Source organism: Halichoerus grypus, chromosome 5, assembly GCF_964656455.1.
Source record: "Halichoerus grypus chromosome 5, mHalGry1.hap1.1, whole genome shotgun sequence".
NCBI classification, from domain to species: domain Eukaryota; kingdom Metazoa; phylum Chordata; class Mammalia; order Carnivora; family Phocidae; genus Halichoerus; species Halichoerus grypus.
Window position 1 is genome coordinate 117,380,761 of NC_135716.1, and position 27,271 is coordinate 117,408,031.

The following is a 27,271-nucleotide window of genomic DNA, read 5'->3' on the forward strand; positions in this document are numbered from 1 at the left end:
GCAGGGATGATAGAGATTCTCTTCTAGTGGCAGTGGCAGTAACATCAGTAGTACTCAATTTCCAGGGGTGACCGGAGTCCATGTCCAGCAGCCGCAGTGATGCACACTGCAGTGTCCAAACTCTGGCTGCCTAAACTTCCTTCAATTCTGTGCATTTTCAAAACCTGGCTTTCTGGATTTACCTGTGATTTTATGAGCTATTCAATGACTTTTCAGTAAATTTTCTGTTTAAATTATCCAGAATTGGTTTCTGATGTTTGCAAATAAGGACCCTGACTGGTACCAAAATCTAAAAAAGATAAAATTATAACCATTATATTTTAGAATATGGAGGTCATCGGTAACTTCAGCAAATAGCCATTTGATTTGATTAGTGGGGGCAGAAATAGGATTGCAGAGCTTGAGGAGAGTGGACAGTGAGGAAATCAGATATTCAGACAATTCAATGGAGAAATTCAACTCTGAAAGAGAAAGTAGGGCAATAACTAGAGAGGAAACTGAAATTAAAGTAGAAGTTATTTTGAAGTGAGAGAACCTTGAGCACATTTAAATGCTAGATGGACCTAGTAGAGATGAGAGTCTGAAGACATAATCAAGAGAAAGGAGAATCTGAGTATAAATTAGACCATAAAACATGCACATTCTAGTTCCGCTTCTGAAACTATTCTACTTCTAACTGGGCAGTCATTTTTAAAAAACAGATTCTGAGCTACGTGTCCCTTTATATAGGGCTAGTATAAAAATCTCATGGAGTTTTGTGATGAAAGAAATTGATGTGAATTACAATAATGTTGAATATTGCTGCAGTATATCGCCTAGGGCCATGAAATTGAATGGTATCTGCTATTGCCATTAGTAAGAAATTAGGTATCAGATCATAATTCATCTCCTACTTTTAGCATTTTCAAAGAATAAGTTAGAAAAATTTCACATGCATACTTTGAATATCAGGATGTCATAAATATTGAAGTGTTTTGTATCCATCAAAATAAAAAAAAATAATAACTTTCCCTTGAGGAATCCCCTTTTTAACCCCAAAGTTTACACATGCTATTAGTATTTATGAATACGGAAATACTTTCTACAAATGTTTCTGTTTCCTGTAGAATATATGATATGAAATTAGAATGGTGATACTTTATAAGGAACTAGTCTGGTCAGTGACATTAGATAACAATGGCTAAACTGGTCACTAGGTAAAATGATTTCTATTTATTTCTGAAACTTACTATGGCAATAGAAAAACTAATTAAGAGAAAGTAACACAGTCTCTAAATACTAGCATATTCCCTGGAATATTTTCAACAACGGATAAGGACATCTTTCCATTGGTCTTTTTTTTTTTTTTTTTTAAATCATGGCACCGTGGTGTTTCTTGGCTTACCTTTAAAGACTGCTGGATTTTTCCACTGAGAAAAATATTTATTCTGGGATTTCTAGCATTATGCAACTGCCTGATTTTCCTAAACAATGTTCTTTCTTTTTTTGATGTGGCCAAGGAGTTAAAGAATTCTTGGCATATTCACTCCACAGTTTCAGTGTTTTTTCAAAGTCATGTGACTATAAGTGAAGGACAGTATTGGGGAGCCTCACAGTTGCCTGTGTGAATTTCCTTCTGTATAAATGAGTGTTTTGAGACTAGTCAACTTAGCACATCTGTAGTAAATGAGTCTACCATGCTGTTTTCATCGAGTTGGACTTGTGTAGTGTCTCCATCATTTATGAAAAAGGAAAACAACTTTTCTCTACAAAGATCGTAGATCTATTTGTCATCAAAATGAAGGCTTACCAGTCTTTTTATTTTTTATTGCTGCAACTAATAAAGTTGGTTATTGGAAAAGAGGGAAAGAAACAAACCTAACATCTTGACTTAAGACAAATGGAGGCCTTTCAATCTTGACTTTGCACTTTGTCAGGTGAACACAGGCTTAAGTGTTGTAGAAAATGAGATGCTTGTCCTAAAAGAACATCGAAAGTCTTGAGTTTTCCACTGTGGATTGTGTCCAGTATAAGAAGGGAAAACACACTTCATCAGCCCACTCATAGTCCAAGCACAGAGTAGCAGGACCACCATGGAAGCCTCTGTTAGGAACACCAGCAGCCCTGCCACCCATCTGTTGTGCTCTCTAGCCTGTGAGCTAATCATACTAAAGAAACTTCTGTTTCTGAGAAGATTCATTTCTTTCTTCACAGTATTTTGGAGAAAGAAACATACTTGCATTTGCCAGATCTACATTCAGCAGATCCTGTCAACTCTTGATTATTAAGAGGGTGATTTCCAGTTATGGCTTATCCTGATTGCTACTTTCTCCCTCTTCCCCTGCTGCTTGTTTTGGCCCATTTACTGCTCATTAGGAACGCTTCCAGAACAGACAAAACACAGTCTGTTTGGCTGCTTATTAGCAACAAAATGAAAGATTTGCTAAAGGATGTAACTTTCCTAGTTGAATCTTCAGTGACTCCCAGTCCAATAAAGTTCATACTCTTTGTGGAATGTTGATCTTCATTATCTGGTCTCTGTTTACATTTCCAGTCTTATATTCTACCTTTCACCTCACATTTGCTGTGCATTTCAGTCATAATGACAGCTAACAATTATTAAAAGCTTACTATGTGCCAGGCACTATTCAAAGTGCTGAATATGTATGAAGTTATTTAATCCTCACAAAAACCCCCATGAAGTAGGTATAGTTATTATCTCTAGGTTACAGAAAAGGAAGGTGAGACTCAGAGAGACTAAGTAACCTGCCTGAGGCCACATAGACAACAAATAATAGAGCCAGAATTCAAAATCAGGCAATCTAGATTCAGAGCCTGTGTTCTTAACCACTATGCTATACCTCTTCAGCTATGCTTAATTAGGTATTCCCCCCAAATTCTGTATATTTTCCTTACTTTCATGCCTTTGTACATGTCATTTATGCCCTCTGCTTGGAAAGCTCTTCCATCTTTCTCTCTAACTTTAGGATGAACAATTTCTTGCTCTTTCAGGACTTAACTGAACTGTTACCTCCTTCAGACACTCTTCCTTGGACTCTCCAGTCAGAGTTAAGCATCCCTGCTCTGAACTTGTATACACTGCTTCCATCAGAGTACAGATCATATGGTTGTTGATTACATATCTTCATGTCTTTCTGCAATAAAAGATGGCAAACTCATGTAGAATTGGGGTTGTGTTTTATTCATCTTTGCAGCCCTAGCACTCAGCAGCCTCAGGTCCATAGGAGAAGCTCAATACGGGTGCCTGGGTGGCTTAGTTGGTTAAGCGTCTGCCTTTGGCTCAGGTCATGATTCCAGGGTCCTGGGATTGAGCCCTGCATCGGTCTCCCTGCTCGGTGGGGAGTCTGCTTGTCCCTCTCCCTCCCGCCCCACTCATGCTCGCTCTCTCATTCTCTCTCTCAAATAAATAAATAAATAAAATCTTTAAAAAAGAAGAAGAAGAAACTAAAAAAACATTTGAAGAATGAATGGTCTTTGCATAATAACTGTGACTTTGGAGTCCTGAATAAAATTAAGATGTGTCAGCTACTTAACATCTTAAGCATCATCTATAACAGGAATGTAATAATACCTACTTCATATGGTTTGTATGTGAAGTGTTTAGCAGACTACATGCCCTTATTGCTATTATCATCTTCCCATAATAATAGATATCCATGGTTAAGCTAACATTCATTCATTCAACATATTTGTTCAGTGCTTAATATGAGCCAGGAGTTAGAGAATATAGCACTGAACAAGATAGACAAAGAACTGCCTCCATGAAACATACATGGAACAGCAAGAAATGTCTGACATTTAACCATTTTTTAAAAATATTTTGTTTATTTGTCGGAGAGAGAGAGACAGAGCACAAGCAGGGAGAGTGGCAGGCAGAGGGAGAAGCAGGCTCCCCACTGAGCAAGGAGCCTGATACAGGACTCGATCCCAGGACCCTGGGATCATGACCTGAGCTGAAGGCAGACACCTAACCAACTGAGCCACCCAGGCATACTGACATTTGACCATTTTTGACCTAAAAAAAAGAAAAAGAATTCATTATATAATATGAATCAGCCCAGTAATTGGTTAGTAGTCCATATATAAAGAAATCAGTTAATTCCAAATTGTGCTAAGTACTATGAAAGAAATGAATAGTGTTTTGAGATAGAGCATGTGGGAGATAGATTATAGATGGAGTAGACAGTGGAGGCCTCATGGAGGAGGTCATACTTGGGTATAGTTATCTATATCTCCCTTGAGAAGGTAAGACTGAGCTAGGCATATAAAGAATGAGGAACAAAACATACTATGTAAAGGAACCAAAATGGGAAAACCTGCAGTTAGGAAAGAATTGGCATGTTCACAGGATTATCAGAGGATCAAATAAGAGTATGGATATAGATTTGTTATTTTTGAAATAAAAGATGGACGTTTATTTCCTCATAGTAGTGTGAGCCTAGACATGTCTAAGAGCCAAAGTATAAATGAAATACCCTCTTCCAGTCCCTGTTAGTCCTGGATTATAGATTAAGACCTGAGTAAAGGAGATTTCATAAGATACATTAATTTTGCCCAATATTAGAGTGACATTTGCACTGTCCATTTTGCAAGACTGGTAAACCATCAGTAGTTCTAATGGAAATGTAGAAATAATTTCTGTGAGGTAATACAATGTTGAAATGCCTGTATTCATTAAGGCTGAACAAGAGTTAGTTTTGTATACTCTTGGGAATAGACCTAAGTCAAGCAAACCTGACTTGTCTCCACTACTCTATGATTTGTCTCAACCCTGCTCCAAGTTCCATAAGCTTTAATATGTTTAGAGATTCAAAACTAAAGTTACCTCCTGACTTGAGTGCACAGCTCATTCATAAATCTTATTTTCAGCATTTGGCCACATTACTTATGACTGGCACTGAAGGAAAATGTTATGAATGCTACATTATTTTTATATAATATAGCCTTGCATATAATCACCTAATAATTACTATCCCACATTTTTTAAACAGCCAATTCTTTCCTAGGGGGGATATATTTAGTAAACCAAATAAAATGAGAAATCCTTAAACAGAAGTGTTTTTAGTTGCTTGGAATAAAGGAAGCAAAGCATTACTTTTATAACTCACTGGTTTGCTGGCTTAACAAAAAATGCAGTACTTATGTTGCCTAATAATGCAAAAAAAATTCAGGGCATCATACATATTTTTTTGTACTATAGAAAGTAAATTAATTTTAATTGCTATTTTCTCACACAGTAAATAACTATATAAACATAATGCTATGAGCACAGAGGATTGCCTGGAAATAGGGAAAGGAAAAAAACTTTCTAGTAATTTTCAAGGTGCTACTTTAAAGAAAAACAACTAATTTGAAGTTTAGTGTCATTTTAAATTTATCATTCTGCTGTTGAGAAATCAAAATTAACATCAAAAATATTTTTCTTTTCATTCAACATAGTTTTAAAGATGGTTTTCCTTTGTTAATCTACTTTAAAATGTGGATTTCTACTGTTGCCTGTATTTAACAAATTTTATTTCTTTGTTACTTATTCCTTATTATATTTGTTTCAATTATAATGAAATTAAGACAACTAAATTAAGGGGCCTAGGAAGTAACAGAGTGACATTCACTTTGTTATGTTCCACTATCATATACAAACTAGTCATCATTGTTCCAAAATCTTTCTCTTTCTGTCCTCTAAATGTATGCAGATAACTCCATTTTCCATCCCAGATCTTTCCATTCAGTTCCAGAAAAAAGGCAGTTTTATACATAAACATGTATATGCTTACATACCCTTCTTTCCTTTCCCCACAGGGAAGTCAAAGTGAAAGATAAGGAGGGCCCTCTTCTTTCCTTCACTGACAGATTAAATAAAATAATACAACCATATTACCATTGTAGTTTCTTTCTTTATCCTTCCTCCCTCCCTCCCTCTCTTCCTTCCTTTCTTTTTCTTTCTTTCTTTCTTTCTTTCTTTCTTTCTTTCTTTCTTTCTTTCTTTCTTTCTTTCTTTCCATTTCTTTCTTTCTTTCTTTCTCTCTTTCTCTCTTTCTCTCCTTCTCTCCTTCTCTCTCTCTCTCTTTACCATTACGGTTTCTGATACACAGAAGACAATAAAAAGTAACTCTTGTTGTGGCTAATATTATTGATTACTGACTGACCCAAGCAGTCACCAGTTTCAGTCCAGTCAAAATTGACACTTCCTGCAGAGTTGAAAACCAACTTAAGGGTACAGACTTACAACTAGTAAATAAATAAGTTCTGGAGATCTAATGCACAACATAGTGATTATAGTCAACAATACCATATTGTAAATTTCAAAGTTGCTAGCAGACTAAATCTTAACTGTTCTCAGCACAAAAAAGAAATTATAAACATGTGCTATAATAAAGGTATTAGCTAACACTACTGTAATAATCGCATTGTAATACATAAACATAAAGTACCAAAACAATATGTAGACTTTAAACTTACATAATATTATATGTCAATTATATGTTAATTAAAAAAAAAATTACTCACCAGGGAATCTGACTCCTATCTGAAGATAATAGCAGTCTCTAGCCATGAGACATCATGTATTATTATCATACTATTAACTTTTTTTAAGACTCAGGTGAACTGTTTATTGGTTTCAGCATTTATGAATAAATTAAATATGATTTTATTTACTTTTAAAAATTTGCTCAGAATGACTTGCTCTTTGCTGATGGGTTTTAAACAAATCATTTAGAAGACACAGGAAAGAATGCCTAGGCATTAGCATCTGTTTCTCTTGAAAGCAAAATTACTCACCCATCTTTGTGTTCATAATAAGAAATATTTGTTCTCTACTTGTATGAAACATTGTTTGGAACTTTGTCCAGAACACTCTGCTACTATCCTCGAATTTCTCTCTAAGAAACCAACATGAAGAGTAAATGACTTGGAACATATTCATTGTGCTCTGTTAAATGTGTGATAGCACTGCAAGTAAAGTTTCTAGTTTTCAGTTAACCCTAAGGACTAGTCTTAGGGTCCTTTTATTCTCCGCTAAAAATACCTATTGACTTTAGGAGTGTTCAGCAGTATCTGAATGTCTGTTGTCCGTGAATCACCCAAAAGATACATTTTTTTCCTGTTGGTGAATAAAGGTCTTAAAAAATTGCCTAAAATTACAAGTGAAGTGCTACTACATTAGAATTCCAGAATGTTGAGGTATCCTAAAACTGTCTAGGGTAATCTGTCCTGTGGTATCCTCTCCTGTGGCATTTGTTACCTCTGTAATACATTTAAGGAGAGGATGTTCACAGCCTTGCAAGACAATCCACCTTTTTTTTTTTTTAATCCTTACACTGAGGGTGGGGGGATGGGTTAGCCCGGTGATGGGTATTAAGGAGGGCATGTATTGCATGGAGCACTGGGTGTTATACGAAAACAATGAATCGTGGAACACTATATCAAAAACTAATGATGTACCGTATGGTGACTATCATAACATAGTAAAAATAAAATTTAAAAAAAAAATTAAAAATTGAAAATTAAAAAAATTTTTAAAAAGTCCTTACACTGATCTACTTTCCACCTAGTTTAACTCTGGAACTAATCTATATATTGACCTAGGTCTCTATGTTTTGTTTTGTTTTGTTTTGTTTTGTTTTTTCCCTTGCTTACATACCCTTCCTTCTCTGCAAGCTGTTGGTTTCTTTAGGTTTCTCACCTGTTTTTGTTTTTAGTGGGGAGGACACTGTTTATCAGAATTTTGTTTTTGAGACTTGCCTTTTCTGTAAAGTCATATTCCTATTAGAGACCTGGTCATTGGTATAACAGCTATGTCTTCATTGAACATTTTTGAAATTGTATATCCTAAAGTCTATGACTGGATTTGCTCTCATTTGCATTGATGATTTCTAAAATGACACCATTTCATGAATCCAGGGTTTGTGTGGCAAGGGAAAAGAAATAGGATAGATTACATGAATCCAGGGTTCTCAAGTTCATGTCGCAAGGGGAAGGAAATAGAGATTAGTGCACTTATGTTAATGATGCAAGCAACATGGGGAGAACCATACCACCTGAATCTTAAGTCCACAATGTGGATCGATCTCCCTCTCCCTCTCTCTCACTCTCTTTTCTCTGTACCCTGCCCTGTTTCCTCCCTCTCTTTCTGTCTCTCTCTCTCTTTCCCTCCCTCTTCTCACTCTCTCCCCTACTGTCCTTCTGTCTCTCTTTCTCCCCTCCCTTTTACCTTCCCCCAATGAGGATTTTGTCCTCATAATTGTTCCTTATGTATATTGAGAGCCACTAATACAGAGAAATGGTAAGAGATAAAATCACCTCTCCTATCACATTTGTAACTTTAAGGGCAATATCTTTATCTTTTATTTTTTTTGAGAGAGAGAAAGCATATGCAGCGGGGGGGTGGGGGGGTAGGGGGAGAGGGAAAGAGAATCCCAAGCAGGCTCCATGCTCAGTGCAGAGCTGGGGCTCTAATGCAGGGCTCGATCTCACAACCCTGAGATCATGACCTGAGCCAAAATCAAGAGTCGGACTCTTAACTGACTGAGCCCCCCAGGGGCCCCAGCAATATCTTTATCTTATGATCTTGTTCTACTCTACTTTCTCAGTAATTCCTTTTTTGATTAGCACCAAGGGGACCCTTCTAGTATTTGCTTTGTATCTCTCTTCTCATCTGGCAATTTTAAAAATATTTGTCTTTATTATAACTTATTTATATATTACATTTTATCTTTTTCACTTAATTTTAAGCTTCCTGAAAACAAAAACCATATTTTATTTATATTTGTATTCCTCATAGGGCTTCCCATGGTACCTTCCTTTCACATAAATGATATTCTATATCATAATCAAATATTTGCTGAATGCCTAGAAGAATGATTGCACACCCCAGTTTAGTATCCCAGGAATCAACTCAGAAAGTAGCAGTCATCTTCTAAAATAGGGGTTGGCAAATGTTTTCTGTAAATATTAGTAACTATTTTAGGCTTTGCAGAGCAAGAGGCAAAATTAAGGGTATTATTTAAGAACTTATGTAACGAGAGAAAATAGATTTTTCACAAAATTTTTCTTTATGAAATTTAAAATACAATAATATAGTATAATTTTTTTGTAATGCAAGTCTACTAATGAGAAAAAATAGAATGATTTGTGGGAGGAGAGATAATATTTAGCTTATTACAGTTTCCTATCATCAAAATTTTCTTTTTATTTGTTAATGCTGACCTATAATGAGATTTTCCATGTTTTCCATATTTTATCTTTGAAAATTCTTTTCACACCGATAGGTACTGCCAAATTCATGAACATATGATTTTAATTGTGCATATTAATTACTTGGAAGGAATTTATAAAATGCTGTTAGATTCTTCTCTTGATTATTTGCCTTCTAGCATGTCATTACATTGTATATTAGCATTTCTAGTTGAACTGTTAGGTGGGAACTCCTCAGCTGCACAGTTGAATGGATTTTGAGGTATAGAGATTTCTTCCCTCTAGTGCTAAAAAATGCTACTGAAAGAAGCTGAGCTCAGAAAATCTACCCACTGCAAATTTGTGTGGGAAATGAAGATCTCACTTATTGTTTTAATTTTTGACACCACAGGAAATGTATAAAGTTGCTTGACGTTACTTGTGATTCAAACATTAATTGTCATCAAAATGACTTTACCATGGTGTGCCTGGCTGGCTCAGTCAGTAGAGCATGTGACTCTTGATCTTGACGTTGTGAGTTCAAGCTCCATGTTGGGTATAGAGAATACTTTAAAAAAAAAAAATGACTTAAAAAAAAAAAAAGAAATTACTTGGGGCGCCCAAGTGACTCAGTCAGTTAAGCTTTCAACTCTTGAATTTGGCTTAGGCCATGATCTCAGGGTTGTGAGATCAAGCTCTGTATTGGGCTCTGTGCTGGACATGGAGCCTGCTTAAGATTTTCGCTCTCCCTCTGCCTCTGCCCCTGCCCTCACCCTTAAAAAAAGAAAAGAAAAAGAAATGACTACCAAAGTATATGTTTCACATATAGACATTGTTTTGCCTTGTAATTTTAAGTTAAATTCATTGATAAACATTATAGAGTCTGCAGCAAAATCTAGTTTCTAGAGCCATTCATTATTAAATAATAGAGGTTGAGGGTGGTTCTTCCCGTTCAAAAACATTTCAATCTCATTCTCAAAATATATCAATAAAACTTTATCCCTGCTAAGCCATCAGATTGCTGTGTGATAGAGAAAATTAGGATATTCAGTTTCTATTTTCACAAAAAAATATCACAGAATAGATGAAGGTTGCGAGAGTCAATGGAATTCACTGTTGACGCTACTGGTTCAAAAACACATGCTAGATCTGAGTGTTTTCCTCAGTGTACCTGGTGGTGAATAATACAATGAATATCCATAGCTTTAAATACCTTACATTTTCACAAGTTTTGTAAATTTGTTCAATAAATCTTCTCCCTTTGCATTGCTATCAGTTTTATCACATTTGAGCAGATTCCACTTGAGGTTGTACTGATTTAGTGTTTTAAATTCTTTGAAAATATTCTCACCTATGGTCAATCTACAAACTATTCACGTAAGTTAGTTCTTCAGTCACTTCAGGACAGCATTGACTCCCCAAAGAAACAACTGAGTAGTATTGGTAGCATCTATTGCTTCATCAAGAGGCAAGGAAAACCACTCAAAAACATTTGCCTTGTTTTTTAATTGGCTACTCATGCTGCTTCACTGTCTTTAACATTCCAGGCCATTGTTCTTGCCGCAAGGCTAATAATCTCAAGCAAGTTTACTTTGAGGACATGATTTAAGTCATATCAATAAGTGATTTTCCATGCTGAGCTAACAAATGAACCACTCAAACTTTTTTTAAAATTTCTTAGTCTTTTTTTATTTTTTTTTATTTTTTTTTATTTTTATTTTTTAAAGATTTTATTTATTTATTTGAGAGAGAGAGAATGAGAGGGAGGAGGGTCAGAGGGAGAAGCAGACTCCCTGCCGAGCAGGGAGCCTGATGCGGGACTCGATCCTGGGACTCCAGGATCATGACCTGAGCCGAAGGCAGTCGCTTAACCAACTGAGCCACCCAGGCACCCTCTTAGTCTTTTTTAAAATTGAAATCTATATAAGGGACATAAAATATTATATTAGTTTCAGATATACAGTATAATGATTCGATATATGTGTATATTGAGAAATGATCACCACAATAGGTCTAGTTAATATCCATAGAATATTTTTCTTAAGGAAATATTAATCAGTTATTAGAGTTGTCATGCATACTCAGAATACAATACAGAATGTTAAAATACAACACACATACTTTACACCTAGGCTGTTTAAGTCAGAAGGAACTGACAGACTATACTGCCTCAGTATTTTTGTTTTAAATACCTCAGACCATTACATTAACTATAATTAGAGACTTTAGGTGAGTCAAAACATTACTTGAATATTTCACTTATTTGGGAAAGAAGCCCAGGATAACTCTCAAACCTGGGCCGTGTGTCAACAGCAGCCTTTCAGAAGACCAACCCCTCCTACATATACTGAGCCTCTGGATGGATTTTTAGGAAATGCCCCAATTTTTATATCTTATTTCTTAGGGCACCAGAGGCAGCCCAGGAAGAACGGGACTGGCGGGGTCTCCAGGTCCTCGAGGAGCCAAGGGCTCATCAGGCCTTCCGGGAAGCCCAGGGGTTCCAGGCCCAAAGGTACTTTTCACATTTTTTTCTGATAGATGAACAGCACTATTGACAAACGTATTGTCCCTGAGTTCATTGGCTAGATCACAGGATGGTAAGATTAATAGCTTTTAGTAAATTTGACCAAAAATAAATACACATTAGGAGGAAAAGGAAAGTGTGTGGCCTGGACATACTCATCTCCTGTGATAGCCACAGTGGATGTAATTTGCCAGAACAACTCATTAACTCAGTATTGGCAATGCTTTAAAAAATGCTCTTTGACTCGTTCTGTTTCTTCTTTCCTGTCATCCACCTTCTCCTAAAAAGAGAAATCTTATTTACTTCCAGAGACATACTTTCTTAGAAACACTTCCTATTCCTCTGAATCTGAATCTAACCAACCAATTAATAAATCTGATAAGAGTAGAGCTTATTTCTTAGAGTCAAAGTGATCATAATTAAATCTTGGATTAACATTCATTTTATGGAGTAGTGTATATTCAATAAGGCTTTCTAAACAAAACCTGTTTTAGAATTATCTCAATGCAGAATTGACCCATACAACCCACACAACTTTAGTTCAGTATCTAAAGCAATTTCATAAAAGACAAGGATTAAGATGTTGGCACCCTCATCATTATCACCTCTTAATTTGATTTTCATAGTTCCACTCCTAAAGAATGTATTCTGGTATTCTGACCCATATGGGTAAACTGGAAATGACTCATCCCTTTCGACTAAAATTCAATGTAGCTGAGCCAAGGCTAAAACTAGGAAGTGAAATAAAATTCCTATCTCTCAAGTATGAGTTGGCAATAAAAAGGATCCATATTTGTCACGTCCCAAAGTTGTATCTTTGTTTCCAGACAGTGAAGGATAATTTGCTAATCTTAAAGAATCTTTGATCAAAATCTACCAAGCATCATTTTTCATTAACCTATCTCTAAACTCCTCCTGATTCTTATTTTTAGAGGTGGTGTGAAAGATACTGCAACTTTCATTTCAAAAATGAAATAAATTTAGAAAAGACTTAACTTTTACAAATAGAACAGTGGTGCTTAAGTATATCTTTAAAGTGGAATTTTAGGAGATGAAGGGAATATATACGAAAGGGAACCTTGGGAAACAAGTAATGGAAATTTCTTAATGATAGGATTGAAAAGATAACCATGGCAAAAACCAGGGTTCACACTTCAGGATACCATGCTCTGTTTCTGATATCAGCTGAATCATCTCTGTATGGTGAGGAAAACACAGCAAAATAATACCAATTCAAATAAAATACAAATTCCATTATATATAAACACCCCCTCACACATACCACCTCTCACCATTCTCTCTTTAACCCCACTATCCTCCTCATAGTTTTTAGGTTCCCCCTTCCCTCTTCTTTCCACACTTATGACCACAATCCCTGGAATTCTTTCTCCACTGTTACACTTATTGCTTATTATAATCAAATATGACTGTGTGAAAATATTGGCAGGGAGAATGACCATGCAGAATTTGATTTCCCCAGTGCCTTGTACTTATGCCTAAGGATGGACCTGTATTTGGGTTTCATTTAAAAGCCAGTATGTTTGTAGATTCTAAAGTCAAGATCACCTTTCTTTCTTTTTTTTTTTTTTTGTCCATAGGGTGAACAAGGACTACCTGGTCAACCTGGCATTCAAGGTAAAAGAGGTCACCGAGGAGCACAAGGTGATCAAGGACCATGTGGAGAGCCTGGTCTGAAAGGGCAGCCTGTATGTGCCAACTCAGAAATTCACTAAGTATTATTATTCTACAGGCCAGGCCACCATTGCACAATAATGATTATCCTGTCTGTTCATATTGCAGGGAGAACATGGTGTTCAAGGTTTGACAGGTTTCCAAGGATTCCCAGGCCCCAGAGTATGTTTACACATTTTCTGCTATTCATCAGAAAGATGTCGAAATACCAATATTTAGTCTCTGACTTGAGCCTTTGTATTTCTTAATCTGCAAAATATCCATTGGTACAGTTATATATTTGAATTTTGAATATTAAATATTAATTTTAAATTTTATGTAGCTATATATTTTCCTACCAATTTTATTGAATAACTCACCTTTGTCCCCTCATATTCCATTTTCCCAAACTTTTTTTAGTTTATTTTATTATGTTAATCATCATACATTACATCATTAGTTTTTGATGTAGTGTTCCATGATTCATTGTTTGCATATAACATTTCATTTTGAAAATTTTCAAACATACAGCAAAGTTGAGAGAATGAATGAAAACCCATATATCTATTACCTAGATTCTACCATAACTTTTTATTCTACCTGCTATCATGAATCTCTCTGTCCCTCTCTCCCTCTCTGGATTCATTTTGGTGTACTTCAAAGTAACTTGCATACTTCAGAACAATTCCTCCATAGTACTTCAGCATGTACATCATTAACTATCCGTTTACATTAACATTCCATTTTTTAAGAGCCGACTCAATAGATTGTTACAAGATTATTTCACTTATAAAATGTTCATATAGAATTAAAGATTTTGACTTTTTATTTTTATTATATTTTTAGGGTCCTGAGGGAGATGTTGGCGTTGTTGGAATATCAGGTCCTAAAGGTCCTATTGGGCAGAGAGTAAGTATAAAGTCATTCTACTTGCTGGGAAATTGTGATTCTTTGCTTATTGTGGGAATTAGCATTAAGAACTCTAAAATTAATATACTCCAAATTAATAACTTAATAAAATGACTTTTAAGATAGAAACTCAGTAGATCCCATGCAAAGGTTCTCAGCCTTTTTCAGTTCATATATTAATTTGAGCAAAGGACAACATAGACCACCCATTTTCCCAGTTCTTACTTTAGAAAATATATATCAGAATTAATGTTGATACTGGATAATGTATTTATTAACTCACACTAGGAACAAAAACATAAAGCAGTTTCATGTTATAAGCATTAATACAACCAGAGACCAGCCCCACACACCACTTGGAGGAGGCTTGCCACCAGAGTTCCTCACACCACACTTTGAAAAATATTTCCCAATAGCTATGTTTTCCCAGCTCAGAGGTATATCCCTGGAGAGTGATGAGGAACTGCTTAAAGAGTTGCAAAGACTGGTGTTTGAAGAACTCCAGTTAGCTGTTTAGTGCCTAGAATTGCAAACTGTAGCAAATAGAAATAGCGATAGGTAAGCCATCAGCAATTACTGGTTTTTGTTTGTTTGTTTTGCCTTTTGTTTTCTTTTTGTTTTCATTAACCACAGTCTCCTAATTGATGAGATGATCTATAAAACTGAAAAAAAAAAAAAAAAAAGCTATAAAACCAAAGAGTGGTTTGACTTTAGCAGTAGCACCCCCTTAACTAACAGCAGCTACTGGGGCAAGGGTGGAGACAGCAGAAAGAAGAAGGAGACAGGTCCAGAAACAGGAGAAAAGAATCTTGAAGAACTTTACAGCTGAAAACCACTATCTTGTGCAAAATATTAAATGAAAAGTCAAATTTTTGAAATCCTACACCCCTTCTCCAACCCTTATAATAAATTATTTTCGGTAATACAGAGGTCAGTGTTTTCATGAGAAATATTTGTTTAAAGACCCGCCTCAACATTTCTTCAGGTGCAAATTTATTAGTTATTTTTATGATTTCCGAAGAACCATGGAAAGTTGGTGCTTTTATATAAGGCCCAATTCTTGATTATCCACAGGTGGGTTATATGTGGACAGGCTTCTTTATAATAAATATCACTTTTAAGTTCTTACATATATTAAGTTCTCTATTAATTAAATACCTTCATTCTAGTTTTACGAAGCTTTCTCAATTAACTAGTCCTTTCTTGATATTGTCAAAGAGAAGTTGGCTCCCTGCCTCGCATCTGTCCTAAGCAGAATCTTACCAAGTGCTGGGTCTCTTTAGGCCAGAGTCTGAGCCTATACTGCTTTGCAGCTCCAGAAACTTTATCAGTTCACCAACAGTAAAGTTCTGGTAACTGCTCACAAATACTAATTTATAATTGCAGATATCTCTTATTAAGTCATTATAAAGACAATGAAAAGTCACGATAGGTTACTATTTAGCAAAAAACTATTATTTACCAGTGTTCAGGTTGTGACCCTTATATCATTTAATCCTGATAAAAATCCTGTGTGAGACGATATTATCCCCATTTTACAGGTGGGGAAACTAAGTCTCTGAAAGGTAATTTGCTCAAAGAGCCAAAATTTGAATCCACAGCTGATTGGCCAAATAATATGTTATAAGGTTGCCTGCTAATTGCATAATTAGAATATAGAATGGATATTAAGTGGCCTAGTAACTAGTTCTTGCTCAATAATCAATAAATACTAGATGATTAAATTAAATTAATTGAAGTAGGAAATTTGGATTAATTGTTCTTCATCTCAAAGATGTATTTATGTAGTTAGCTGGTACCAACCATTAAAATCATAACACCTCAGAGGCGCCTGGGTGACTTAGTCCATTAAGTCTCTGACTCTTAACTTCAGCTCAGGTCATGATGTCAGGCTTGTGAAATGGAGCCCCGCCTCATGCTCCTTGCTGGGCGTGGAGCCTGCTTGAGATTCTCTCTCTCCCTCTTCCTCTGCCTCTCCCCCACCACCTCTCTCTCCCTCTCTAAAAGTATAAAATATATAATAAATAATAAAATAATAACACCTCATGTTTCAGACACATTTAGATAAACATAGACAATTTTTTGCTGTTTGGCCTACTATTTTCTAGAGTTCATGTATACCTCTCCATTCTTTTAACAAATCATTATTTTAGAGAGTCAGATCATGGTGAAGTTCATTAGATGAAAACTTTGTTGACTTTTTTCAGTGATAAACCAGTCTAGGGCTTAAATTTGATTAGGTTAAGAAATCAACTCTCTTGATTTCATTGTGGATCTTTGAGATTTGGGTACCATATTTACAAATTATCACTTAAAGTCAGTCTTTGTATTTAAAAGTGATTCCATTAGATTTACTTTTATAGTACCAGCTAATTTATCTCATTCTAGGGTATCTGTGGATGGACTTTATGACATAATGATCTCAATTGCTAGTATTTTCTGTACCTTGGCAGGAGTTGGACAAAGAGAAAGCCTATTAGATAACTACGTTTAAGAATTCAGGTTAAGTGTGAGCCAGAAAGACTGAAATTTGCTGCGAGTGGGAGTGGGGGTTGAGGGAAAATAACTACAACAGGTATTTTGTATTCATAAAAAAGTGGTAAGTCAGACAGAGAAAGGAAAATACAGTATGATCTTACTTGTATGTGGAATCTAAAAAATAAAACAAGCCAACAAAACAAAACTGAAGCAGATACATAGATAAAAGGAAACAAACTGTTGGTAACTAGAGGGGAGGGGTTGGGGGCAGGCAAAATAGGTGAGGGGAATTAAGAGGTACAAACTTCCAGTTATAAAATAAGTAAGTCATGAGGATGTAATTTACAGAATAGGAAATGTAGTCAGTAATATTGTAATAGCTTTGTATACTAGGTAGTAACTAGACTTAATGTGGGGGTCATTTTGTAATGCATAAAAATATTGAGTCACTGTGATGTACACCTGAAACTAATAGGATATTGTATGTGAGTTATACTTCAATAAAAAAAAAAAGATAGGTTCCATACATAGTTAGGGAAGAGTTGACCAGATTGAGCTTATTCAAAGTTATCTTCATAATCAATAACAGCTTACAGTTTCAAAATCATTTTTCACCTTTAATTCTCACAATGGCCCTATGACACAGGCAATCTTATTTAACAGATGGAGAAACTGAAGTTGGTCACATATGATGTTCTGTGTTTCTTTCCCAAACCTTCTCTCAATTCCATACTGCATGTCACTCAGATATCTCCTTCAACGTCTATAAAGAAAGTTATTCAAAATTTTTTTTCTTTTTTTTATTATTATGTTCAATTAGCCAGCATATAATACATCATTAGTTTTTTTTTTTTAAGATTTTTTTTTTAAAGATTTTATTTATTTATTTGAGAGAGAGAGAATGAGAGAGAGCACATGAGAGGGGGGAGGGGCAGAGGGAGAAGCAGACTCCCTGCTGAGCAGGGAGCCTGATGCGGGACTCGATCCAGGGACTCCAGGATCATGACCTGAGCCGAAGGCAGTCGCTTAACCAACTGAGCCACCCAGGCGCCCAATACATCATTAGTTTTTGATGTAGTGTTCAACGATTCATTAGTTGTGTGTAACACCCAGTGCTCATCACCACACGTGCCCTCCTTAATACCCATCACCCGGTTACCCATCCCCCCACCCCCCCCTTCTGTAACCCTCAGTTTGGTTCCCGGAGTCCAGGGTCTCTCATGGTTTGTCTCCCTCTCTGATTTCTTCCCATTTGGTTTTCCCTCCCTTCCCCCGTGGTCCTCAGTGCTATTCCTTATGTTCCACATATGAGTGAAATCATATGATTGTCTTTCTCTGCTTGACTTATTTCACTTAGCATAATCCCCTCCAGTTCCATCCATGTCGATGCAAATGGTGGGTATTCATCCTTTCTGATGGCTGAGTAATATTCCATTGCATATATGAACCACATCTTTTTTATTTTGTTCATCATTCTATGTAGTCTTTTTATGTAAAGTGATTGCATTTGTTATGTAACGACCCACATGTAAAATGGCATCATTGAAATTATCACCGTATAAAAATTGTAATGCTGATTTATCAGTTTGTTAGAAATTATACAGATGTAACTCTCCTGATAGGAATCTATAATAATATATAGAATTGTGTCACATACGGCAAATCAAAAGTACTATGATTTCTTCTGATACTATGAGATTTTATACTAAAAACTGGAATTATGTGGACATGGACTATTTTACCATTGCACAAGAAATTTTCTAGAATTTTTCTGCATTATACTGGCAGTGAGACTGACTGATTTTCTTTTACCTCAACAGGGAAACACTGGCCCCTTTGGCAAAGAAGGTATAATAGGCCCAACAGGTAGAACTGTAAGTTTGTTACAATATAGGTCTTCCTTTTCTTTTTCATATTCTTGTTTTTTCCTCTTTAACCCTATTTCTAGAGTAATCCAAAAAGGATCACCCTGGCTATTTGAGAAGCCAAGGGCAAAAATAGATGTACATTTTCATTTAGAAGGTGGTTCCTGAGAACTTAGAGATCATATGTGTAATGAAGGGGGTGTATATAGTGAGGTAGACACTTAAAACTTGAGTTAAGAAAGGAAAATAGAACTGGAGCAGGGGAGAAGGGGCTGAGCATCATTAGTATAGAGGTGATCACTAAAGCAATAAAAGGAATCCATTTTCTGAAGGAGAAAGCTTAGCAAAAGAACTGCAGGCAGCCAAGATTTGAGTCTTTGGAAGTGCCGACCTACTATAAAGGAAAGAGACAGTTGGTGGGAATACCAGGAAAACAGAAAAGCACAAGGTTCAGATAGATGAGTTTCAAGTAAGGAGTGGTTAACAGTGATCTTTAAGAAAATAAATTGTAGTAGAAGATAAAGTACAGACTGCAGTAAGGAAGGAAATAAATATAAATATTTAATAACTTTTCTCAAATTCCTGCAACAAACTTTTGAAGTAGGTATTATTTCTATTTAAGACATGGGGAAACAGATTAAGTTTACAGAGGTTCACCTAGTTATTCAAGGTGGTACAACTAGTGAATTACATAGGTGATGTTTCTTCCTTCAAGATCAATGCTCTTTCTGCCCCCATTCAAGCTGTGTCTGGACAGGAAACTGAGACAGTTAGTAGAGGCCGGTGCCTTTAGAAATTTGAGTACGAAGTAAAACAGAAAAATAAGACAATGGTTGGCAGAGTGGTCAGGGGAGAGTTTTACAATACTAACAGTAGTGTAAACCTACAAGAGGAAGAACCCAATAGGTAGGGGCAAGTTGAGATTTGGAAAGGAAAGAGGTATTCCCTGCAGGGAATCAATATTTTGAATCCTTTGAAAGTATTATATGGAGAGGCACACAGTCTTAATATATAAAATGGAATGCTTTGAGTATAAAGTATATTCTCTTTGATAAATTAGGGAAGAATTTCCCACCAAAACTGCTGAATTTTTGGTTTTACAAAATAAAAAGTGTAACTCAACATTTCTCTAGATTTTTAGCATTTACCACTCAGAGCTATATTCAGCATTTACCACTCAGAGCTATGTAAGCGGGAGAATTCTCAGATTTTGGTGGGTGGTTCTTCAGCAAGCTAAGAAACACAAATTTGTGATTACTGAATGATTGTTGTCCTCTGTCAAAAAATGTGAAAATTGAATTGGTCAAGGAAACTATAATAAAGAAATGGCTCAATTAAAATATCTTTTGTTTATAGATAGTTTTTTTTTTTTTTTTAAAGATTTTATTTATTTATTTGAAAGAGAGAGAGAGAGCACATGAGAGGGGGGAGGGTCAGAGGGAGAAGCAGACTCCCTGCTGAGCAGGGAGCCTGATGCGGGACTCGATCCCGGGACTCCAGGATCATGACCTGAGCCGAAGGCAGTCGCTTAACCAACTGAGCCACCCAGGCGCCCTGTTTATAGATAGTTCTTAAAGGTCCTTATGATATTCAACATGCACACCAAATATTTTCCATATTCCATTTTTTCCATTCTAAAGAAACTTCTAAGAAAAATTCACTATGAAAGAATAAGCACTTGAGAATGGCCAATACTTTGTGGGAAAAAAAGAAAAAATAGTGGTGGGGGATGAAAGACTTGCTTTTCCAAATAAGGAAACATTACTTCTAAGTCATTGTAAATGAAACTATATGGTAGTACAAAGGAATAAACAAATAGATGAGTGTAAACAGGCTAGAGCCCAGAATTAGATCTCAGAATATATAGGAATTTAATTATAACAAAAATGGTATATCTGGATGATTGGGGCTGTAAATTAATAGGAACCCAGAATCAAACTGGTTTTAATAATAAGGAAATTTATATCACATATGGGAAGCCCAGAGGTAGGAAGGGCTTCAGATTTGGTTAATTTAGTGACTCAATCATGTTATCTAAGACCAAGTTCTTTCCATGTCTCTACTCTGCCATCCTGAGTGTTAGCTTCATAATTAGGCTTCTAGCAAGATGACTACAATTTCTCAGCAATTACATACAGACATAATTATCCAAAGTGAAAACAGCCCTATCTTGGGAAAAAATAAAGTTTTTTTTCCAGAAGTCTCCCATAGCATTTTTCCTCATGTCCATTGATCAGCCACATGCCCATTCCTATACCAGTGATAGGGAAAGGAAATGGAATTATTTTTAGCCCTACTGTTGCTGTAAGAAATTGGAACCCTATTTCACCCAACTTCTTTAATCTTTTTTTTTAAAGACTTTAAAGTATAAAAAAAAATCTAGAAAGCTAAAGTGTAGCTTAAGGGTTGAGAAGACCTTTTATATAAGAAAGGAAATCTTAAAACTATATAAAAGAACAGAATATGTGTTTGCTTGAAAATTTTAAAATTTTGAATGGAAAAAGATTCCATAAACAAAATTAATATAAGCTGGGGAAAAGTAATTGCAAAAACATATAATGACTTCATGTATAAAGAGCTCTTACAAGTTGGTATGAAAAAGATAGAAAACTCAATAGAAAATTGAAGAACAAATCCAAAAGGTCAATATTTATTTGGAAAGATGCTCTCCTAACTTACAGTCACAGAATGCAAATTAAAGTAATAATAAGATATTACATCTAACTTCTCAGAAGGGTATTAGGGAGAACAGTTTATCACTAGTAGAAATGTGAATTATAGCCTTCATGGAAAGATATTTGTTAAAATGTAAGTGCATATACCTTATGACCAATCAGTTCCACTTGGAGGAATTTTTGCCACAGAAATTAAGCACTCAGTACACTAAGGAATGTTTACAAAGATTTTTTTCACAGTAATGGCTGTATTACCAAAACTTGAAATCACATGTTCATCTGTAAAAGAATGGTTGTGTAAACCATGGTCTAGCCATTTCATAGAATACTACCCAACTATTAAAAACAGTTATATCTAGTTCAGCTGCCTTGTGGTTGTTCATGATGTATTAAGTGTGAAAAATCTGATGCATACAGGAGTATATAATATGATATCAGTATTATAAAATATAACAAATCACCCCATACATACATAAATATATTTGTCAATACTGATGAGGAAAAAAGGTATGAAAAAATGTACATACCAATTTGTTAATACTGGGCTGGAGGTGGGGGGGGCATGAAAACAAGTTCTATAAAGGTATCTTAAAAATTAGTTTTTGAAAGTTAATATCCCGGTTTAAAAGGAGTTCAGAACAAGACAGGAAACACAAAAGAAGTGATATCAGTGGTGAAATAATGAGATCGTATTTTTAACCTGCAAGATGAACAAAGAATGATAGTACATGGTGTGTCAGAAGACATACACTCCCATATACTGCAGGCGTGCATGCAATCTCAGACAAACTTTCTGGAGGACAATTTTTATAGAGTACAAGGATATTTGTCACAGTGTCATCATGACCAAAATGAGAAATAATCTAATAGGAAATTCAATAAAAAGATTATAGTTGATTAAGCACAAATAAGCATTATAATTATCTGGAAGAATGTGGATTAATATGGAAAATATTCATAACATATTGTGAAAGTATAAATTCAGGTTTTGAAAAGATGAATAGTAGTATCTCATTTTTAAAATAAAAAATACATATATAATTTCCACAAGGATGAAAACAAAAATATTAGCAGAAATATTTTAAATAGTAGGTCCGTCTAATAACAGACTATACTTTCTCTTCAAGTGTACATGGAAAATCACTGAAATAGACCATATTTTGAATCATTAAAAAACTTTTTACTAAACTTAAAAGAACTGAAGTCATACAAGGTATGTTCTATGGCCATAATGGAATTAAAGTAAAAATCAGTAAACTGGAAAGATAATAAGAAAATCTCCAAACACTTGAAAATGAAACCATGTGCTTCTAAATTATCCATGGATCAAAGAGAAAGTCTCAAGGAAAGTTAGAAAATATTTCAAACTGAATGTTCTTGTATACAACATAGCAAAGTTTGTGGGATGTAGCTCAGAAGGAGGAATAGAAAGAGAAAATTAAAGAAAAGGAGGACATCACCCTAGAAACAAGGTTTTCAAAGGCTGAGGTAAACAAATATTAGAGGAATTTAATCTGGTAACTTCCCTTCTAAATTGATCTGTATTTGATTGTCAGATAAGCTGTTTTGACTTAAGTGAGTGCTTGTTATCCCTGTCTCACTTTGTGCACAACATGATAAATCAATAAATTGTTTTTGTTTGTGTTTTGCTTTGCTTACTTTAGGAAAAGGAAACTAGAATTTATATAAATTTGCTAAAGAAGTCTTGCTAGATAGAACAAAAACATAAGTTATCATATTTCTGTATATAGCCTCAACTACATTGGGTAAATAACCCAGTAGCACTAAACCAACATTTTTTGTTTTCTTGTAGGGACCCAGAGGTGAAAAAGGCATTAGAGGTGAAACTGTAAGTTTAAATTTGTGGTTATACTATCACTTGTCACTAGGCTATGTAAGTTCCATAAAAGCAAGGGCCTTGTTTGATTTTTTTCATTATTATGTCTCTAATACTTGTGGAATAAAAATAAAATTACAGTTTTCAGGAAGTAGAACTAATCTATGTGGTACATTGTAGTGAGACCTGAATATAACCCCTAAACATGTTTAAGAACCTGCCAGTCCAATTCTTGCCAGGCACTGTGTGAAATGGCATATTTGCCTTGTCGGGCGTCAGGCATTTGCTCTGTGAGCCTTCTACACCAGTGCTGGGGTAAGAGCACAGCCAGGTCGCCTTAGGGGTATGGCCGCTGTGTCCGGTCAGTGCCCAAGAGGGGCAAAGCAGAAGCAAATCATGAGCTATATATTGCAGCCAACTGGAAACAATTGTGAGAAGATGGACAAAAGGTACATAGCACATTCTGGCCCTCTATGGCTTACGCTGGCACTATTTCCTACTTTTCTGGGATGCCAGTTCTTCCAGGTTAAAGAAGATATTTTGTAAAGAGGCCACTTTCCCAGCAGAGATTCTGCTGAACTTACTAAAGCACCAGCTTAAACAGAGCGCAGGCATGGAGTAAAATGAGGGGGAGTGAAACCAAGTACAGAAGGCAAATAAGAATAAACTTAAAGGTTGCAGAAAAGTCTTGCTTAAAAGGTAATGAAATTACATTGACAGCTGACATTTTCTGTTTTCACTGTAGAGTATGCTTGGGGCTCAGAATAAGTAAGTTGCAGTTATGTTAATTAGCTGAAGAAGGGAAATTAAGTGATTTTAGATAGCCTAAGAATCCCCAGAGGGATCAAATCAGGGTTAGGAAACCGCAAGGCCCTATGACAATGTCACAGGCAAATCGTATGAAAGAAAATTCAGCGGCTCTGACGGATTGCAAATTCAGCGGATTATGCCTGAAATTTTAGGTTGTGCTGATAGACATGGCATCCAGAATAAAGCAGGTGGTGGCACCAGTCAGGCCATCCCCACAGGGGAACATGGACAAAAGTCAAGCACATTCAGAGAAGGGCTCTCTCAGATCAGTGATCTATCTGGGAGCCATGTCCTGGAAAAACCAGTCGAAATAGCTGGAATGTTTTGCCCTTGCCAGACTTCTGCAACCTGAGCATCCCTTTCCTTTGTTCTCACTGCTCTCTCTTCACTTCCCGAGTTTTGCACCTGTTTTTTTCTTGCCCATGCTCTTTATCCCTGTAGTTCCTATTCATGAAGTTGTAATTTAAAGATAATTTGCTCAAGGTGGACTTACTTGCTCACACTTTATCCTCAACCCAACTGCCACCTGTGGACATAATAACTAGTAGTCAGGACATAGTACAAAGCCTGGGAAGTGTTCCTTAGTCTCGACTTAAATGTCCTCTTCTCAGAGAGGCTTTTTCTCACTAGCCTATGTAAAATAGCAATGCCCCCATCTGCCTGAGATTCCCTATCTTCTCTTAATCTGCTTCCTTACAACCTGACATATTACGTATTTATTTGGGTTTCTTGCTTTTTATATCTCTCCTCACTAGATTATGGGCTCCATGACACAGACAGTTTTATCTGTTGTTTGTCATAAAGCTGTGTCTGTAGCACCTAAGATGGTGCCTACCTTACAGCTCGTGTTCAGTAAACATTTAGTAAATTACCGGTGAATGAATTAGAAAACATTTGAGGTGTTGGGACATGATAGTTGTCTTTAAACATTTGAAAGGAAGAAGCTGTATAATATGAGTGACTCTCGAGGATAAATTTTAAATTGTTTATTTGTTGAATTGAATTTTCCATTTCTGTGTTTAAGTAACTGACTGCCTAAAGACTTCTAGGTACCTATTATGTTTCCGAATATATCCTCAAGGCGGAGGATGATCCTCAAATAATACCAGTACATGGGGCATTTTTGGAATGAATTTTTATTAGCCAAGATCTATTGTATTGAGACAAATATGATACTTCACTCTTCATACAAAGATCAGAAATGTAAGAATCTATCAAGCAGGATTTATAAATCTTATTTTTCAATCTTCTGTGAGGATGGCATAAGAATTTATAAAGCTATGCCATTTTATACCAAGACCAAATCATTACTCAATGCCTTAAAATTAAAAAAAAAAAAAAAAGGTTACAGCTCATTATACAACACATGAATGTAGCCCCTTTAGAATAAATTTGGGTTTCTTGGCTAGGAAGCTTTATATCTTCTACAATTTAACATTATAAACTCTAGTGTTGGTCCCAAATAGGTCCTCTCCACCGCTAAGAAAGTTGTTTTTGTATTGCCATATATTAAAGAGTGACTTTTTCCTTTCTATTCTATATTTGCTCCATATCTGCCTGCCTATGGACTATTTTAAAAATAAGTCCTCGCACTCCTATATATGTATATATATAGGCATATATATATAGAGATATATATATATATGCTCTAAACTGACCGAGAGTTTTATGACATCTTAAGAAGCCTTCCTGGCATATAGTGTGTAGAGCCCCTTCCTCTCCCCTGCTTCAAAACTATTATGTTAATGGCAAATTAATCTTAAAAAGTTATAAAAATCTCCTGGTTTCCATGAGGCACCAAACACCGTTAGAATGTGATTAATTTATGAAGTAAGTAATGCAAAAATGATCACCAGAAATATAAGATACAATTAGTAAAAAAATAAAATTTTAACTCATAACAAAAATAATACCCTGGTGTCAATCATCTGAAAAGGATTTTGACAAAATGACACAACTTGAAACATATAGCTTAAAGCCACAGAAGTGGAAAAAATAGAGAATGATCTCAACATTTAAATTTTTAGATTAGCTGCCTCATTTTTATAGCATATTATTTAATGAAAATCAGTAAAATGTTGAAGAATACAATTGACATTTTCTCACATATTATGTCTAAGTTCATGTGTCTTTACAGTTCTTGATTAGCAGAATTATCTTATTTGCCTCCAGTTTGAAAGTGAAGAAGAGGCCTTATAAGGAAAAGCTAAGTTATGGGAAAATATGTCCTAAATATTAACAAATTAAGAATTTAAAGTACATATGTATATGATTCTTTTTAAAATTCATAGATAGTATAATTCATCCAAATAAAAAATTATCAAACTCTTTTAATTCAAATACATACTTCCTTATATTCATACAAACTTCAAATTTAAAATTCCCAACTTGTATGTGTGTGGTCACCTTCTTTCTTCAAATATAAAATATGAAGAAGAAAATTGATAAAATGTTTGAAAATCACAATTTTAAAGTGAATCTTAGAGATTTATCTTCACCAAATCTTGTTACAGTTGAGATATCTGAGATTTAAATGTGCAGCAACTCACTCAAGGACATACAGTTAATTAGGTACAGAGATAAGACCAGAGCCCAGGTCTCCCAATTCCCACACTATTGTACTTTTCTATTAATTATAGTATGTCTCAGAAAATAAGCTTTAGGAGCAACTTGGGCAAGAAGATGGTATAAGATAGATACATGCATACATACATACATACATTAAGAATAGCTCAGCCATTTATATGGCAGATTCCACATGAGTAGATTCCTAATTGTAGTTATCTTCTGTTCCTTATAATTCACTGATTCCATCCTAATCATACTACTTCTAATAAACATTATTTAATATTACTAAATTACCAATTAAACCCTCTAAATCAGTGGTTCTCAACCAGGAGCCATCTCCCCAACTACACACACCACAGGAGACATTTGGCAATATGTAGAGACATATTTGGTTGTCACAACTGTGGAAAAGGGAGAGTTGCTAGTTGCATCTAGTGAGTAGAGACTAGGGATGCCACTAAACATCCTATAATGTAAGCTTCTCAATTTATAAATGAGAATAAGGAAGCTCTCTGTACCTAAGCCAGCCTAAAGTGAAGATTATGAAACTAAGTCAAGATTGCATTTACATAAAGGCAAAGTCTAACATACTCGGGTTCAAGGACATGCACTTATCAGTATTTTTAAAGAGTAAGAAAAAATATGTTACCTTTGGAGGATCAAATGTGAATTCTGGGATTAAATGGAAAGAGAGTCTATTTCCAATAGTAGTGCTTTGACTATGGCCAAATTATCACCATAACCATTCACATTAATTTGG

The 27,271-nt window shown here is 35.4% G+C and overlaps 1 protein-coding gene across 1 annotated transcript in view; it reads left to right on the top strand.

The window, feature by feature from the left end:
• Positions 1-27,271, top strand: part of COL24A1 (collagen type XXIV alpha 1 chain) — a 237,673-nt gene that overhangs the window by 178,017 nt on the left and 32,385 nt on the right. The window contains exons 29-34 of the mRNA XM_078071776.1: positions 11,579-11,686; positions 13,297-13,404; positions 13,499-13,552; positions 14,216-14,278; positions 18,577-18,630; positions 23,110-23,145. Of these exons, the coding sequence (XP_077927902.1) occupies positions 11,579-11,686; positions 13,297-13,404; positions 13,499-13,552; positions 14,216-14,278; positions 18,577-18,630; positions 23,110-23,145 (423 nt within the window). The remainder of the gene's footprint in view (positions 1-11,578; positions 11,687-13,296; positions 13,405-13,498; positions 13,553-14,215; positions 14,279-18,576; positions 18,631-23,109; positions 23,146-27,271) is intronic.